The 19,154-nt window shown below is 39.0% G+C and overlaps 1 protein-coding gene across 2 annotated transcripts; it reads left to right on the forward strand.

Annotated features, from left to right (window-relative positions):
- The first annotated feature begins 6,876 nt into the window (after window positions 1-6,876).
- On the forward strand, window positions 6,877-14,486 carry LOC113765230 (protein TIME FOR COFFEE). Of its 2 annotated transcripts, none has more exons than XM_027309333.1 (13): window positions 6,877-7,440; window positions 7,576-8,190; window positions 8,307-8,548; window positions 8,643-8,952; window positions 9,038-9,473; window positions 9,567-9,627; window positions 9,738-9,839; window positions 9,921-10,203; window positions 10,327-10,393; window positions 10,510-10,576; window positions 10,699-11,070; window positions 11,244-13,710; window positions 13,815-14,486. In XM_027309333.1, the coding sequence occupies exons 1-13, from the start codon at window positions 7,329-7,331 to the stop codon at window positions 13,856-13,858; spliced, it is 5,178 nt and encodes a 1,725-aa protein (XP_027165134.1). In that variant the 5' UTR covers window positions 6,877-7,328; the 3' UTR covers window positions 13,859-14,486. The 2 variants fall into 2 exon arrangements, with proteins under 2 accessions (XP_027165134.1, XP_027165135.1); XM_027309334.1 differs by having other exon boundaries at window positions 13,844-14,486.
- Window positions 14,487-19,154: the final 4,668 nt, after the last annotated feature.

The following is a 19,154-nucleotide window of genomic DNA, read 5'->3' on the forward strand; positions in this document are numbered from 1 at the left end:
AGAGGTTATTGCCAATGTAGATGCTGGTACCACAGGCAACTACGGGTTCTCTTTTTTCTTTTTTTTTTTTCGACACGGGGGTGTCCGGGTCAATCCTTACGAGGCCCGACTAATCCCCTGCGGCCTGAATCCAGCGCCCCAACCCGACCAAGGCACGATAAGTGCACAGGCGTCCCCATAGCGCAGTTTCGAACCCGAGACCTGAAAGTCCCAAAGGAACGCTGCTACCATGTGGCTAAACCCGTAGGGGCAACTATGGATTCTCTAATTTACCAAAGTCATAACATATTATTATTGGGGATAATTTTTTTGAAAAAAAAAATACTGTAGTACTTTCTTGATATGATATATATGAGATAATTGAAAAATGTGTTAATAATACAAACAAATAAATTATGACAAATAATCTGCCATCCAAACAAACCTATATGTGCTTTTTATCCACCATTGATCAAACCCATATACTAACAAATTCTATACGGAAATTTATTTCAAGAGCTCATGTACGTGTTACTTTAGGTCATGATTTATGTCTTTCTTCTCTGGTTTGCATGTCCAAAGTCAAGAATAGATACATGCTGCATAATAATAACTTCATGACCAAAACAAAACGCATCGCAAGCTATCTTTTGATTTAGTCCACTGTTATTCTTGTCCACGTCTGTTTTTTAAATTTTGTCAAGCTGGTTTCCAAACATATCAAACAACTTTGAAACCACATACTACTTTCGATAGAAATTCCAAACAGAAGATATTCCACCATAGATAATGACGCTTGTTTCAAACCCCTTCATCATCACCACCGAGCCAATATATATATTTTTATATATATTAAATTCCTTAAACCAATTAACCACATTAAAAAAAAAAGTTTACCATCTGCTTAACTTGCTTGCCAGCCAGGTATAACAACTACATGCACGAGAGAGCATAGCATGACTCTACGTCTCTAGATTGCTTCCCTCGAGACATTAAAATACTAGCGCACTATTAATTAATAAGATGTATCACTTTCTTCTATTTTATTAATAATAAAAAAAAGAAGAGCTAAAAGATAAGCCATGTTAACATCCCACGATGGCATATTCTACCATATCCAAGCATTAGAGAGAATTAAACTTGATAAATAATTTTTCAATTCTACTAATGCTAATGTTTATTCATTTATTTTTTTAAATTGAATTAGATAGAGGGTTTTTGTTTTTTGTGGGGATAAAATATTGTTGGATTAGTGTTTCATAATAATATGCCTTTGATTGATTGCTAAGTTTTGGGTATTCAATGCACGGTCACAAGGAAAACCACGTCAGACGCGGTGACGTTTCGTATTGGTTGCACACTTGGCATGTCTTGGAGGGATTTCACAATGAGTTTGTTTGGATAGAGAGAATTTGGTTTGCAAAATTTATCCTCACAAATCCCAATTACCTTTTTATCTTCCCAATCACCTTTTTATCTCACATACATCACATCACAAAAAGTGCTACAGTAAATATCTCAAATAAATCATCCAAATTCTCTCTATCCAAACAAACTCAATGATTTTTTCTTTTAAAAAAAAAGGGGAAAAAAAAACTGGAAAAGGACAAAAAGAAAAAGGGCAGGGATCCACACCATTGGGGTGGGTCAACCATCTGGTGTGGGCCCCACTTAGTCCGACGTGGTAAGCTAGGGCCCTCATGAATATTGGGGCTTTCAATCAGAATGTGGAGCTTTTGTTAAAGTCACGGCGCCTCAGCTGTCCATCAAGGCACAGTTGGACAAAATTGACATCATTTGTCCGCCTAACCAATCACATTTTCAGATTTCTGACCTACGCCTCGTGTCACCGTTTTTTCTTTTCCCTTTTTTCCTCTTCTTGTGACGTAATGTTGCTCAGAAAAAATGTACTACTACAACAGCTACCATTGTGCAATCATATTTTTCTTCTTTTCTTCCTTTTTTTTTGTTTCTCAAATTGACTGCTCCCTTTAATATTTTGGTATATAATAATCTACTTTCGTCCCAAATTTTAACATTTAAAGAAGCTTTTCTAACAAGTATTTGGATTAATACAAGAAAATTATTATCGGTCCATCTTGTTAAAATATATTTCGGATGTTATATTTTTAAAAATATAAAATTAATTAAAAATAAATAAATATATTAGAGGATAAGAAAAATTAAATAATTATTAATATGTATATATATAATGCGTTAGGTGAATATTAAGTGTGTTAAAAATATCTGTCAAAAAAAATTTATTTATTATCTAGCTCCTGCTGATTATAGAAGTTTTACGCGACTTTGCAAAATATTAGTAGTACCTTTTTACTCAACATATTTTCTAATCAATTTTCATTGGTCAGGACTTCAGTTTAAAAGCTCTGCAGCTGAGCTATTTAAGTAAAGAATAAAGAAAAATCCCCTCTTCTATCTGTCCTTTATTTTTACCTCATTTGACAGATAAGAGAGTTTTTCCTAATACACCTCTTTTGTTTTTCTGAATTTTTTTACAGGTCGGAGGCCAATTATATTGACTGGTTTTGCAATCACCAAACGATGCCAGGTGGTGCAAAAATAGAGTCAGTGGATAGGTGCGGAAGATGAGCTGTGACTCTATCACTTTCCATGTTAACGAGATATTTGCTGATGAGAGAAGGTGAGGATGACCAATGACGAGATCCAAAACAGTGCTTAAGGGATAAAAAAGGGAAGGAAACTTGAGATTTTATGAGTACGTGTCGGAATACCAGGGCGCCACATAAGGAAAGTGCCATGCCACGTAGGACAAATGGTTGGGTTCATGAACCCCAAATTTTTCTCCTGCCATTAAATATTGGGGCCAAAGTATGCGCAATTGTTGGCCCGTAAGAAAGAAGAGTAGCAGCGGTAGAATACAAATCCCAGATTTGACTGAGTGAGAAAAGGAAAAGCCGTGTAAAGATTTCATCACTGGAAAGGACGACAGAAAATTAGGGGAAAGGGAAAGAGCATCAAATGTGCTGCAGTGGTTATACTTGGATATATATGGGATCACTTCATTTATTAGTCAAATTGTACCATTAAAAAAAGCATATTATTCCTTCCCACTTAGATTTACCTGCTCAGGTTGATTGGATAAGAGTAATAAATGAAGAGTTAAAAATATTTTAACATAGGTAGTAGTCTTTAAAGATAGTTAAATAACAAAAACAAAAAATTCCCTATTATCAGTTGTTTAAGTCTGAAAGGAGTTGGATTGGATGGTAAGATGGAAGGGATTGTTGACCTCTTACTTGTTTATTTATGGGAAATTTTTTTTTTTTTTAAAACAAAATCCAATGTATGTCAAAACGAGAAACTTTTTAGGGTTTGTAATACTTAATATTTGCAAAAAAAGTGTTGATTGAGTTGATACATTAACAGATGAACAAATTAATGATAAGAATTTCCTAATGTTAGTTTACTAGATTTTGCATATCATTGATGCATGGTCCTTTTTGGTAACATATTAATTAATTGTACTTGGACATTTTTTTTTGCATACAGCGTAAAATTTATTTTGTTAAATGTGCATGTCGGATGCTACACTATAATGCTCATAACGCAAAATACAACAAAATCTTGTGAATTACACTAGGCCTCCGATATTGAATCTTCATTCTAGACTTCAAACAAACAAAAAAAAAAAAAATCATTGCATATGACCGGAATAACATGGAGTTGAATTTGCAACTTATACATCAAATTATATTTTCTATATCCTCGTACAATGAACGGATGAATGATCCTTTCTTGGACATTGATTTGCTGTTTGTATTCCTACAGAGAAACACAACTCTTAAATTCCAGTAAATGTTACTGGCATTTTGACCCGTGCTATGCACGGATTTATATTTATATTTTAAAAACTTCGAATCGAAGAATACGGGTTTATATTTCATTCACTGCTCTTAAATTCTAAATGTTACTACTTGAAAGGAAAAAGACAATTGGATTGACAAGCCTTAAAACGTCGTACTTAAATTGACTCCGCTCGCATATTGGGACTATTCCCTTAAAGAGAGTTTCATTTTCATATGAGAGGGAGAGGGAGAGGGAGAGGGAGGCGTTTTACTACCTGCCCATTTTATGGTTATGCAAAACAAACGCTTGATCAAAATCATTAACTAAAACGTGTAACAAATCTGAGCAATTTTCAAGGGGCAAATCTTCCTCAAGACAGAGACAAAAGGCTGGGGCTGGCTGGTTTGGTGGGAGTTTGCCATTACTATGAATTGCCTTATGCTCCATATCTTTTTCCCCTACATCCATCCACTGTGCAAAGACATGGACTCATCTGGCTCTTTCTGTCTAATTTTATCGTTAAAGTTAAACCGTATGGTGTGTTGGGGGAAGCAGCATGAGAATGATACGACGATTAGTGATCATGCTAATTGTCCTCATTTTTGGAAACCAGCCATTGCAAGAAATTTTGGTCCAAGTAACTTCTGAGCAGTCTATAAATTACAACATCTAATTATCTATTATAAGTATTAGATTGCAAGAAACTCACGATGATACGTGTACTAGTAATACGAAATAAATTACACGTAACATCTATTATTTTACTAATACAAACTAGCTGACAAATGTTAGGATGAACACTAACGAACAATTTTAGGGGACTCGAGTAAGATAGAACAAGTGGAAAACACGGTCAAAATCCAAAAATGTTTTGTTAAACAAGCACATACAGCTCATGCACTCTTATTCGGCTGTAGTTCCCCTTGTTCAAATTTTCGTTTGGACTGCTATTTTTTTTTTTTTGAAATTTTTGTTAAAAAAATGTATTATAACGGTTTCATTTATGTGAGATGAAAAAGTAATTGAAAAATCTGTCTATTAAAAACGCAAAATTTTTTTATTGCAAAACCACAATCCTAACAAGGTTTCCTCCTTTTTTTTGTCCCTCTATATTGCTTTATATTTAAAGCTTAATCTTTGCCCTTTTTTATCTGCCATTTCTTTATTTGTATTAGTAAGGCTTAAAAACCCAAAACTAAAGCAAGTATTTAAAATACCAATGCGTTAGTATGCAGAATATCATTAGGAAACTTTTCTTGTTGAACTCTTGATTTGTATGATTTCGCGTTTTTTTCAGTCTAGTTTTTCCGTCTTTTCCTTTTATGATGCAAATAATCAACTATTCAAACAAATATTATAATTTTTTTTATCTCACATATATTATATCATAAAAAAATATTACAGTAATTATTTCAAGTAAACTCACATCCAAACATACTAAAGACTCATTTGGTCATCTTTATCTAATTTTCTTTTCTTTCCTATTTTTTTTCTTTCCTATTGATGTAGTAGTAAAATTTGGAAAAACAAATACTACAGTCTCTAGTATTTTGGGGAGCAATAATAGCTAGTAGAGTACTAGTACTGATCAGATCTGCTTGCTACCATACACACAAAAAGTTTGACCACCCTAGCGGTTGTGGGGAGTCCGTAGTAGTGGTAAGTAATAGTGGTGTGGTCTACCACGACCGCGGCGGAGAATGTTACCACTAGGAAGGAGAAGGAGTAGGAGTAGGAGGAAATGAGAGGGAGTGGGGCCCAAACCACGTCATCTCACTTCCCCCCACATCTTCTCTCTACAGATATGTGACAATTAGGCCAACGCGAGGAAATAATTTCTAGATCGGCAGCTGCTGCCAAAATTAACCCCCTCCCCGGCCCACCCACAGCACCCTCGGGCCTTGACCCTCTCTCCCTCTCGGGATCTGTGGTCCCCCCCTCCGCCTTCCCTTTCTCTCTCGGAAGTTCCGTGACCGTGACTCGAGTTTTCCCCCCGAACAACCACTGTCCCTCTTATCTCCGCCCTCGATTTTTTTATTCCGACGGCCAAGATCTGGCCCGCTGCTCCACGACCCCCACCGAAAACTGTCTAGTTTAATCGCCAGCATGGACTTGTTTGTTCCCTGGAATCTTTTTATTAGCTTCAAATTACTATTTATTTAAGTCCATCCCGCCACGTCAGTCCTAATCTAACGGAGGATGCACCTTCCCATTTCCACATTTGGAAGATCTCAGCCGTTGCTTTTGCCTTTTCTGTTTTTATTTTGGGGTACACCATATATGGGTCCCACATGTCCATTTTGATTTAATAATAAAAGAAAAAAACGATTGCAGTCTGGCAGTTGCTGCAGCTGCAGCAGGGAGGAGTAGTAGTAGTGCTAAATGCTCCTTCCTAATCACTCCATATAAGACCGTAATAATTGTTGGGGGGTGGGGGAGGAAATTATTTAATTTTTATTATCATGAATAACTTAAAATTAATTGAATTGAATACTTACTATTTTTCTTTGGGGGGGGGGAGAAAATGTGAAACCGAAAAATAATGAATTTGACCGGCTGGAGCGATATTTTCTGCGGTCACCTAGATTCCTTGTGATCGTCACGTTGCTTTTACCAAGGTCGGCTTGTAACCGGCTACCTCCGGTTTGCTCCACAGCAAAAAACAAAGCGAAAAGGGGTTTAGGAGTTTTTTGTTTGTTTGAGATCGTGAAAAGTGCCCCTCACAGTCACTGGGCAACACACTAAAATTTAATTGGGTTGGGGGGGAGTAGTACGACTGCCATTTGGGGAATGAAAAATGCAAAGGGGGAATTAATATTTTAATGAGGGAAAAATGTGGAAGCTTATAGGGGAAGCAAGAAGTGACCCACACGTGTCGGTATGTCCATCCGACGGCCGATGAGGGTGCCACGCTGGCAAGAGGAGCTGGTGTCCGTCGGATGGGGCTGGTAGGAAGGGCTGAGATTGGAGTATGTGTCAAAAGCCATGAATCTTAGCCTTCCACGAGGGTTTGGAGATAGTGAAATACTCCGTTGGAAAGATGATGATGAGATTGAGAGAGCAGAAAAAGAGGGGAGGAGAGAGGAGCTCCCAATAAGTGAAAGAAGATAGAGAGAGAGAGGAAAAAACCAAGCCCAAGCCAAAGCCAAAGCCGAAGCCTAACCAAGAAAACACCAGCTATAGAGAGAGGAAGAGAGAAGAACCTCAGAGGATAGATAATACGACGTAGATCTTTCATCTCATCTCTCAAGGAGAGAACCATTTGGGAGAAGGGAGAAAGAAAGTATCTCTCAACAGAAAAAATAAAAAAGCTGGAAAAAATTCATCCATCCATTTTATCCATCTGGGGTCACCGGAGAAACCAGTGAAACTCGAATTTCCGGCAAACCCCACCTCATTTTCCGGCGAATTATGCTGGATAATTCGCTTTTCAGCATCCGGGTCTAGTTGCTTTTCATTTCCATCCGCAAAGATAGGTGGGATAAAAGAAACTGAGTCATCCCAAATCCCGGATAGTTAATATGATGGATAGAAATAGGGAGGCCAGAAGAGCAGCAGCTAGTATGGTGGCCTCTTCTAATGGCTTACCTCGAAGAAGACATAGAAGCAGCAATAGTCTTAGAGATTCCCCAGGTGGGATGTGAAAGAATCTCTTGATTTTTCTTAACTCAGATCTAATTCATACTCTAGTCATCTAAAGATTTGATCTTTATTCAGTTTATTGAATAAAAAAGCTGATAAATTTCAGGTTTTCTTGCTTGTTTTCAGATGAAGATGGACCGGTTGAGTTGCAAGAATCGGTCAGGTTAAGAGAAAGAGTGAAGAAAGATCGAGAGAGGGATCGAGATCGAGATCGAGAAAGGGACAGAGATAGGGAAAGAGAAAGGGAACGAGAAAGAGAAAGAGAAAGGTCAAGTAGGAGTAGTAAAAGGAGGAGAGGTGAAAGAATAATGATTCATGGAAGTAATAGAGATGACGGTGGTGAAGATAGTTCGGAAGAAAGCGTAAATGATGATGAAGATGAAGATGATGAAGATAACGCTACCACCGCCGCCGCCGCCGCCGCCAATAATACTCACAACGGCCACCATAACAGTGGTGGGGTTAGGTTGCTGCCGCCTAATCCGGCAGCAGCTTCGGTTGGGGTGAATTCGATGTCAAACCATTTTCATAGTAGTAACAGCAATAGCCACCATCATCATCACCATCATAATAATACTAATAACAATAATAGTAGTACTAATCATAATCATCAACAAAATCATAATCTTCAGCACCGGAAGAGCTTTCCACCTAGTGCAGCCAAGGTTTTTCGGGCCGCTCCGGTGTGGAAAGCTGGTGATGAAATGATTGGTGTTTCAGTCCCCAGAAAAGCTCGCTCAGGTGCCTACTTAATCCAATTCTAGTAAAGAGAGACACAGTAAAAATCCACAATTTATTTTGATGAAATTTGTATAAAGGTTCTGGCTTCTTGAAATTTTGGATTTTTTTTTTTGCAGCATCTACAAAGAGGTCACATGATTGGATTAATTCAAGTAATACTGGTGGAAATAACGGTGGATGTGGAGGTGGAGGTGGAGGTGGAGGAGCTGGGGTGGCTGGAGTTGGTGGTGGAGAGCAGATTCAGCAGCCAGCTCCGGCTTCACCGGTGAGGCAGGGCTTAATTACAACGACGTCAACGCCGTTGCCGGTGGCTCCAATGTCACCTTCTTCTTCCAATGCTTCAGTTAGGAAGAAGATTGTTAGTCCTTTCACCCAACTCTGCTTCTTCAACTTTTTCTTCCATTTCTGTTGAAACTTTTGACTGATACTGGTTATTCTTGTTGCTGATGCAGAAGCCTAATGGGCCGAAGCAGCCAAGGCCACCCAAGTCATCTTCAAAGGCATCCTCATCGAATCCAGAAGAGCTTGAGATAGAAATAGCTGAAGTCTTGTATGGATTGATGACTCAGTCGCAAGCTCCTCCAAAGAAAGAAATTTTATCCAATGATTCAAGAGAAGTCAACAGATCAAGTAGTGATGCTAAATCAAGGGTTTCTTCTCCGATCTCCAACTCGCCATCAACGGCGAATATTCAGTCCTCCTCTCCCTCCATATTACCTCCCAATTCAGTCTCCTCACCTGCTGGAACCTTATCAGCTGTTGGTGAGCTGCATATTCAGTTCAATACATAATTTTTAGGCCTTCACATTTTTGGGAAATTTTGTTGATGAATTTGACGTTTTTGTAGCTCCAAAGAGGAAGAGACCGAGACAAGTGTCGGAGAATCCTGGGATTTATAGTGTTCGGAACAGCCCCATTTCATCTACAACGGCCAAGTTGGAAGCTGATCAGACCCCCAAGGCTGAGACTTCTTCTCCCAATTTGGAGAAAAACTCGGGATCTACAGCTGAAGGTGGGTATGATTTGGGCAATTTAATGAATTCACACGTGTTACCGCCGGCGGTGGCGGAGCTTCCACTGCCGGAGCCGATGAAGATGGATTCAGAGGCAAAGTTGGAGGTGAAGGCGGCCCTGGCTGAAGAATTAGGCGAAAGCAGAGATGTAGTACTTCCTAAAGAGGAGGTCGTGAGTTCTCCAAAGAAGGAATCCCCTGCAGTAAGAGCAGAGGAGACTAATCGTGAGGATGCTGCATCAGTTGCAGCTTTGGCTTCAGCTACCAAGATGTGAGCATATGAAGATTTGATCTTTGTGCAGTTCGCTTTTCTGGGTTCTTCTTGATTTGGTGTAATTTTGTTTTTTTGTGGGTATTTTTTCAGAAGTTTGACTGTTCCTGAGGTGGATAAACAAAGAGGAGAAAAATTCCAGATAGACCTTGAGGTGAGGATAAGTGCAAGGGCACAGATCAGAGTCTTTCTCGTGTTATTTTTAAATCGATTCGGAGCTTAATCTCTGATTTGAACTTTTGTTTGTGATTAATTGCAATGTAGGCTCCTCCTCCACAGTTGAGATTATCACCTGAAAGAGATGGCCAAATTTGTCTTGGGTCGGCATCAATGAATCATAAGCCTATTGCATCTGATGTTAACACTGTGAGTTGAAACAAGTTTTTGCGTTTTCTAGCGTGTTCTTGGATTTGAAGAGGTGGTGACAAATGATGATGGTTTTTGCAGGAAATGAAGCCAATGGTTGCTAAAGATAAGCAAGAAGAGAAGATGGTGAAGATTGGAAAAGAAAACGGTGTAAATGTGGGAGCTGCTGAAAAGAAAGTGAAATCAGCAGGGGAAGATACAGAATTGCCGAAGAGAGGTGAAAATAAGCCCAGAATTATCGATCTTCAACTGGATTTGGAAAAGCCAGAAAGAGAAAATGGCGCAGGTAACAAATTGCAGGCAGTTCACAAGCAGCAGCAGCCTCTAGGAAAAGCAAACAAAGAAGAACATGCTGAAAAATCTGGCAAGTGGATTTTGGTCATCATTTCTTGAAGCTTTTATAGCTCTCTCTCTCTTCTTTGGGGTCCAAGATTACTAAATCTTTTCTTTTTTCTCCCCCCTTTCTAACCTGTGTTAATTTTCACAGGTCAATCAAATTCTCTGCCTTTACCAATGTCAATGACTAGCTGGCCTGGTGGGCTTCCTCCGATGGGGTATGGTCGGATTTGTTTAATGTGTTTCAATGGTCAATTATTCGAATTAGACACTACTGTTAGATCCATGGTTTAGACACTCGAGTCTGGCGAAATAACACAATTCTCATCAGCAGATACATGACACCAATACAAGGAGTTGTATCAATGGATGGAAGCACTGTTTCCCCAGCTCCAATACAGGTTAGATTTGTTGCACCAAGATTCTCTCTGTTTGAAGTGTTCAATTTTACTCTGGTTTCTTCTCTTCTTCTTCTTTGCCTTCTTTTTTTTTTTTTTTTGATTCCGAAAGTGAAATACTGCAGCCGTTTTTTTCTCAACCTCGGCCAAAAAGGTGTGCAACTCATTGCTATATTGCTCGGAATATACACTATCTCCAGCAAATCGTGAAGATGAACCCTTTCTGGCCAGCAGCGGCGGCAGCAGCTGGCTCGGCATCTTTATTTGGATCCAAGGCCTGCAATCTCGGTGTTGTGCCCCCTGCTGATCTGCATGGTAATATCGCTGGGAGGGGCGTCAATAATGCACAGGACAAAGGCCAGGGCCTTGCTATCTTTCCAGGTCATGCTGGGAAAGACAAAGTTTCTCAACCTGCCAGTATTGCAGATGCTGGTCAGAGAAAGCAACAGATTTTGCTGCAGCAACCCTTGCCTCCTGTTGCACCTAACAATATACTGGTATGGTGCTCTCATCCTACTCGTGTCACATCAACTAGGAGTGATTTAAAAAAAATAAATAAATTCTTTGGTCTCTTTCTTCCTCTTTTATTTTTTTCTTTAATTTTTCTTTGCTGGGAGAAAGTGGATTTCGGGATGCTTGTTGGTATTAATTTTGTTTCTTAAAATTTCAGCATGGACCTGCTTTCATCTTCCCTCTAAACCACCAGCAGGCAGCAGTGGCAGCTGCTTCTGCTCGGCCTTCATCGGCAAAGCTGCCTCCTACCACCGGTGGCAATGTTACTTCAGCTAATACGTCCAGTTCTGCTGCTCTTAATACCTCAGCAACAGCCGGTGGACCGCCAGCTGCTGTGAGCTTCAACTACCCAAATATGCCTACAAGTGAAACTCAGTACTTGGCAATCTTGCAAAATAATGCTTATCCATTTCCACTTCCAGCACCACCTAATTTTAGAGGAACTCATCCTAATGCAATGCCTTTGTTTAATGGATCATTTTATTCTTCTCAAATTATCCATCCCTCCCAACTTCAACAGCAGCCACAGCCGCAGGCATCTGCATCTCAGTCGCAGCAAATGCCACAAAGTCATCAAAATACTAGTATATCTAGTGGTTCATCATCGTCCCAGAAGCATTTGCAGAGCCAACAGCAGCGGCCTTCTGGAACTGGTGATGTTAGCGGAACTGCCACTGGAAACTTGCATAATTTTCCAGCTCCAAAAATTAGACCTCCTCAGCAGTCACAACAGTCACAAAATCAGCACATCACCCTACCTCAAGGACGCCAGCTTGAGAATGAGGTGGGTACTGAAGATAGTCCCTCGACTGCTGATAGCAGAGGATCTCGTGCCCCAGTGAATATCTATGGGCAAAATTTTGCAATGCCTATTCATGCTCAGAGCTATGCCTTGCTGACTCCACCAGCTGCTTTAGCCAATGCATCTGCTACAAATGGTACTGGTAATCAAAGTGAAAAAAAGCAGCAGCACCAGCAGCAAGGATTGAAGACTCTAGTGGATTCGCTACCAACTCAAGCATTTGCAATGTCTTTTGCTTCCATAAATGGAGCTACTGCTGCTCCAGGTATTGACTTATCCTCTATGGCACAAAACCATGCCATTCTTCAGAGCCTTCCAGAAGCTAGGCAGATGATGGCTGCAAATGCTGCCCAAGTTGCTCAGCAGAGGAAGAATTTCAGAGTTTCTGAGGACAGTAAAAGTGGAGGAGGTGATTCCTTGAATGCTGATGATGAAAGAAAAGGATTAGTAGGGAAGTCTACGGCATCTGTTGGGCAGTCCATCGCATTTTCGAGATCAGAATTTGCAGATGCATCTGGGCCCCCTGCAGTGGCAAATAGTGTGATTGATAGCTCTCGATCAGTAAACCTTGCATCAGGTGCTGCAAGGACGTCTCGTCCAACTATGTCTAATAGCATTGGGGCCGTTGGTGTCTCAAATGCTCAGCTGCAAGCTCAACATCAACCGCAGCAAATTATGCAATTTCATAAGCATCAGCAGCAGTTTGTAGCTGCTGCAGCGGCATGGAGTAAGAATCCACCAACCAGTAATGGCAGTGTTTACCCTGAGCATTTAGTTTCGTCCTCTCCTGGAACTGCTAAATTTCCAAATGCACTCTCTGCTTTTCCGCAAAACCTTGTGCAAAGCAGCAACAGCAGCAGCCCAACTCAGTCCCCTCAGTGGAAAAATTCTACCAGATCCACTCCATCGCAAGTTCCATCGTCTTTTCAGTCATCAAGTACATCGTCTCTAAAAAATCTTCCGCAGCAACAGGGTAGAACCCAGCCAAGTCAGTCACAAATATCATTTGCAGCAAATCAGAAATCATCAGCAGCTCCTGCAGGACCACCACCCCCCAGTACTAATCAGTCCCCTGCCTCTCCTATGATGGTTGGATCGCCTTCAACTTCAACAATCTCGAAGGGTGCTAGTGGAAGCCCAAGAACCACTACTTCGGCCTCTGCTAGTGGTAAAGCAGGCCAAGCTTCTTTATCGGCACAGCAGGCCAAGAACTCATCTGTTGCTGGCCAGAAATCTTCTCCTGTTGGTGGGAGGAATGTGCCATCTATTCTTGGAAGCGCACACATCGCTGTAAATTCAATCAGTGGACCCAAACCTCAAATGCAGCATCAGCAGCAGCACCATCAGCATCAGCATCAGCATCAGCAGCAAATAACAAAGAACTTGCAGCAAGCTCAACTTTTTTTCTCAAATCCTTATATGCAGTCTCAGTCCCCAAATTCTACTGGTACCAATTCAGCTGCATCTGTTCCTGGTGGAGGATACTATGTACAGAGAAGGCGTCCTGATCAACAGCAGCAGGCCCAACCCCAGCAGCCTCCGGGCTCATCTACATCATCCTCAACTGGGATGTTATCATTGTGTCCTGTTTCTTTAGCTGGTGCTAGCACGTCTGATCCTGCAAAAGCAATTGCTGCTGCAACTGCGGCTGCAAATAGTTTGAAAGGGGGTAGTTTGGCGTCCCAGAGCATTCTCCATGCTGCCCAATTTGCTGCCCAGTCATCTGGTACCCAGCATCAGTTGATGCCTACGGGCTTTGCTTATGTACATGCGGTTCCTGCCGGGGTCCAAGTGAAACCTGTTGAACAGAAGCAACCTGCTGGTAAATACATTCATGCGGATGATGGAAAAATCTGAGTTTTAATAAAATATTTGAATTAAGTGGGAAAATTAAGTTTATTCAGGAAACCGTAATTTGTTGACCAGGAAATGACAATTTGCATGCGTGCTGGCAGCCTGAGAAGAAATGAGAGATCAACCTACGCTGTTGCGCATTTGGTTTGGCAGAGAGGCACTCCATGGTGGTGAACTTTTGCTGATGAACAATCCACAATTTTGGGATGAGCACCTAGAGCAAGAGGGGAGGATTAGGAATGATGGTACTATGTGGATTTGCCGGGAATGCAAAAGAAGGGATGAACCTTAGATGAGCACGTATCCGTGCATGCTCTTGTCCGTAGTCTGATGGTGCTAGACACGATTGAGATAATTAACTGAGACTTTTTGGATGGCAAAAAATGGTTTTGGATGGGGAGAGATGAGCATCTTGTAGCAAAATGGTAAGAGAGGATGTTGAAAGATGGGGCAAGGGACCAGGACCAGAAGATTGAAGATCCATCCACTACACACATGATTCTGTTTTTTGGTTGGATAGAGTGGAGGTTCTTTTTGATGTGTTTGGTACTTCTTTTTCACATTTTCTTGTTGGGGGTTCGACTTCCTAAAGGAGAAGTTTCGAAAAACAGTAGTATCTTTTGGATATATATATATATATATGAATATATATATATATAAATATGTACGTAGAGGGTGTATTTGTATATCTCTGGCTCTGGCTTAGGCTTAATACAAGAGTTTCCCCCTCAATTTTTTCATTAATCTTCTCGTCCCCATGAGCTGTGATTGATTGTTTATCTTTGCTTCGTGAATGCAAAATTGTTGCTGGAAGGTGTACGTGGGGTTGAAAATGCATGCATGCATGCTTACTCAGGAAGAAAAGAATCAAATTTGCAGTGTCCTGGGGAGGCTGTATTCCTAAACGTAAACGTAATGCTGCTCTCATGGCAAATGTATGGAGGAGCAGGTGAAATTCCAACTTCTGTTGTCGGTACAAATTCGTAGTAAGTGTGTGTGTGTGTGTGTGGACCATTTCGGTTTGTATCCTTTCCGTTCAATATAGGCTGTGGTGGCGATCGTCCATCCCTTTCCCTTTAGCATAATATATGCTGTCATGGAATTTGTGATTTTCCTGTTTGGTTTGAGCATTTCAAAATGGAATGGAATTACCTCTGAGTATGTTCAAGACTGGACTGACTGACTCTCCAAGAAATGTAAATTTGAGAGCTTAAATATCACTCCCCCAAAACTGCTTCTTGTTTGTTTCCTTAGGTTAAGCTTTCATCTCATCTCATCTCATCCGGGCGTGTGAAGGAAAAAAGAAGAAAAAAAAAAAAGTCGTGATAGCATCATTCATTCATTCATTCACAATCTATCCATCCAGTTTTATTCACATTCAGAGAGAGAGAGAGAACAAAAAATGAAAAAAGGAAAAAGATAGATGTGGATGTTAAAGAGCCAAACAAAAGTCTTATCTGAGAGAGTTCTTTTGGGAATGGCGCTTTGTCATTAGCTATTTTGTGGGGCCTTTGTATTGCGTACGCTCGCCTCCTATAATAATACAATAAAATAATGAATGAATGGATTTTGAACAAGAAGACTAGTAGCACTGTATTTTCCTTTTCTTGAATACGAGTAGACGAGTCTAAATAATACTCTACTACTACCCCTTCACACAGGGTTGACAAAAGAAAAATCTCCATTGTTGTCAGTTTCTTCCACGTGTCCCATGTCTACTTCACAGATATCTTGGCTTTTCCTTTTTTTTTTTTTTATCTTTTTCCTCTATATATATATATATATATTGAGTATTTGGTAAATAATGAGAAAGATACTTACGGCTGTATCTGGGGGTGAAGCTGATGTTAATCTTATTGGGATATTCTCCTAATATCTAATGCTTTCTTTATACTCTGCCTCCTCCTTCTCCGATATATATATATATATATTTTGGTGTGGTCCCAATGAATGAAAAGTGAAAACATCAATTTGGCCCCCGCCCCCACTACACTTAAATAAATAAATTTATAAATAAATACAAAAAAAAAAAAAAGCACACACAGAGAAAGAGAAAGAGAAAGAGGGGGTGTACTGTTGTTGTTCTGGTGGGGCCTTAGCTTAGCTTTGGCTTCCAGAAGATCACTCGTGGGTGGGGGGCACATTTGTCCAGATATCGTGCCCTAAAGGCTGGATTCTTTTGCTTCTCGAGTGTAGCCACGTGTATCTGCACTTATTTGCTTTTCTTGCCTTCGTTTTGGACCAATTTTTCATCCAAGCCCCTTAAGCTTTTACCGTATTCCACTTAGGCCCTATTTGATCAGTGCTTAAATTTAATCGACTCGGAGCTTAACATGTTTATATGTGTTTGATAGCAAAAAATCAAACATCTGAATTAATTAGTAAATAGTTCTAAATTTTCTAGACAAAATGTGCACTTAAATGTACCGGATTTGGTACTTAATAATTTGATGATTTCAGACTTATTATCAAACGTACTTCTAGTCTTCACAAGTTGGAAAAATCTGCATGCCTCCTGACTTTGAAAAGCATTGATTATGGTCTTGGTATCCTATTATTAACCAGCCGTAAATGTAAAGTGATTGTTAAATAGTAAATCGCACAGGAGGTATTCACAAGGCAAGGATTAATGCATTAGTATGGATGGACATACCAATCTTTACACGCAGATAAGTCATTGCCCTTATCTTGTCAAATTTTTGGTGATTATGTCGTCTGTTTTTAGACTTTGAAGACAAAACATTTGGGGATTGTGGTCGGTGGAGTAACTAGTTTAGAAATGCTAGATTGCTAAAGCTGCTTATTTTTCTTGGATGGGAGAAATCACAACATGACCATAAATAATCGAATGGAGCAATTAAACATGCCTTCAATTTCTCTCCCAATACAAGTCCTTGCAATCACGTGCTTATATTGCTATGAAAAGTGCAAAATTTCAATACGTTGGGTTCATGCCCTTATTTTAGCAGTAAATCAAAACCTTTCTTTACCTAAAGTTTGTTCTAGTATTAGAGCTAGGATGAATTACTTTTAGGCTTTGGACAATTGAAAGCTAGAACGTAGTGGGAAAAGCTGCTCTGCATTTCTTTTTATAGAGAGGACCCACAAAAATGGAATCAAATTAATGCAAAGTGCAATTCCATAAGCTGCATTAACATATAATTAAAGAGGCAATGAGTCAACAAGATTAGGTTCAGCACTTGTCACACATTGCCGTCCCCACAAAATTAATACTACTATTAAAAATGGAATCCTGTTTTAGACAGTGAGAGAGAGAGAGAGAGATGTCGCATTATGATGAGAGCCTGTAAATGGACGGAATAAGAATGCATGTGAGGTTGAGGGGTGATGTCAAATCTGTGGGGTTGGACGAAAATCCTAAAAAATTTCCTCTCTCTCTATCTTTTCTACCTGTGTGTCTCTTTCGTTGAGATTTAGATAAAATAATTATGCTTTTGACGTGGCTTGAGCTTAATCACCAGCACATGAAGCAAAACAGCTAATTGTGTTTCAGTGTGTTAACACGTCAGCTTGTGATGATTTTACTTCGCAAATGCTTCATGCCAATGTCGGGATGGGAAAAAATGTTAGAAAAAATGAAAAAAACTGAGTGCGTAGCTTATTTGACATGCGCTTTGAGGAGTGCTCAAATACTAGCAGCAGCATTTTAGATGCTGTTACGGATAATAAAATTGATTCAAGTTCACCACATTAATTAAAATTGCTGAGAAAGTCTTGATCTTAGTGATTATGGTTGCGACATAAGGAATTAGGGCAGCTCCAATGGGGGTGTAATGGCTCCCCATTACACCCCTCCATGACACGGCTCCCCATTGGAGTCGTGTCATGGATATTACACGCATCACACAGGTGATGCGTGTAATCCATTGATTTTGTTATTATTTGTATTCATTTTGTTATTATTTGTATTTTATTTGATTTAACTTATGTAATATTATGTTATGGAGTTCAACTAATTACATTCCGAATTATTAATTAAGTATGGATTATTATGATATCTTCGCATTTGAAGTATCAAATATTTGTTTAATTTCCTACATAATTATTTTTTAAAAAATAACAATATATTATTTTTGAAACATAGAAAAAGATATATTATTCAAACTTAAAAATTAATAATATCATTTTTAGAAAATAAAAAAATTCAAAATGTACAAAATTTAACGAAAGTTAGTACTTTATTTTTTAAAAATAACAAAATTAGTTTTAAAAATTACTTTATTTATTTATGGGATATGAGTTATGCATTATTAAAATAAATATTTGATTAATTGTGGACCCATGCTATTACACCTTGTGGAGTGTAATCCATTGTGAGTGAAAGTGTAATAAAAGAGGAGAAAGTGGAATGCTGACGTGGCATGTGGATTACACTCCACAAAGTGTAATAGCATTGTGGATGCTCTTATAGGACGTGGGTTCAATTCTCTCTTCTCTCTCTCTCTCTCAATTTCTTAAATTCCATCTCTTGCTACTAAAAAAGTTTTTCAAAAAATGATAATGTAAAAGAGCTCAGTTTTGACAAGTCTAAATTCGGCTCACGGACTAAATAGAGCTTTTTGCCTTAGGGCTTTCGGGGTTGGACCCAGATTGGACGGCTCAAAGTCGACTCATACTTTTATATGAGTTTCGAGCACAAAATGATCTCATAATTAAATATGTAATTATATATAACATATGTTTAATAATTATGAGTTATTATAAATTTATATATAAATTATTTAAAAATAAAAAATATATATAATTATTAGTAATATTTTATGTTATAATATGTATATTATGAATTATGAATTTTTTTTATGTATATAATTATACTTATATCTCGAGTCGGGTTTTAATCAAACTTGAGCCTAGCAAAACTCAAGCATGCTCATATTTATTTCGGACTTTTTATTCATGTCAAATTCGACTCGACTCAATTAAATATTAATCTGAGCAAGTTTTCGAGCGGAAAGGCTCAGGCTGGCCCCATTAACAGTGTTACTATTTGGTCTGTTGATAGGAGACCTGTTACATTTAGTCAGGTCAACATTAGATTTAGATCATTCGGTGTTGCCGTGACGTGCCATATCATATGTGAAGGCGACTGTCTTGTGTCATAAAATCAACTCCATAATAAATCAATCAGATTTAAGTTCATCCTAATTACAATTACAACTTGACCAATTATCTCTTTGCATACCTCTTGTCGAGTAGATTACAATAACTAATTGTTCCTAATAATCCTTCATCAGCACTTCCTCAGCAATTTGCCACTTGCATAACAAATTGCTTAGAGATCTCGAGCCAATAGCAGAAATCTTAAACTTGGTAAGATCAAAAGGACTATAATATACATGTTGTATATGACACAGTCTGACTCAAATAGTTTGTGCAAAACATGTTTGAAAA

Source organism: Coffea eugenioides, chromosome 3, assembly GCF_003713205.1.
Source record: "Coffea eugenioides isolate CCC68of chromosome 3, Ceug_1.0, whole genome shotgun sequence".
NCBI classification, from domain to species: domain Eukaryota; kingdom Viridiplantae; phylum Streptophyta; class Magnoliopsida; order Gentianales; family Rubiaceae; genus Coffea; species Coffea eugenioides.

What these genes read in the sequence shown, in the direction of transcription:
- LOC113765230 (XM_027309333.1), top strand. Translation starts at nt 7,329, where the DNA reads ATGATGGATAGAAATAGGGAGGCCAGAAGAGCAGCAGCTAGTATGGTG. An exon ending in TTGCATCTGATGTTAACACT is followed by an intron (nt 9,840 to 9,920) that starts GTGAGTTGAAAC and finishes TGGTTTTTGCAG; the next exon opens with GAAATGAAGCCAATGGTTGC. An exon ending in TTGCACCTAACAATATACTG is followed by an intron (nt 11,071 to 11,243) that starts GTATGGTGCTCT and finishes TTAAAATTTCAG; the next exon opens with CATGGACCTGCTTTCATCTT.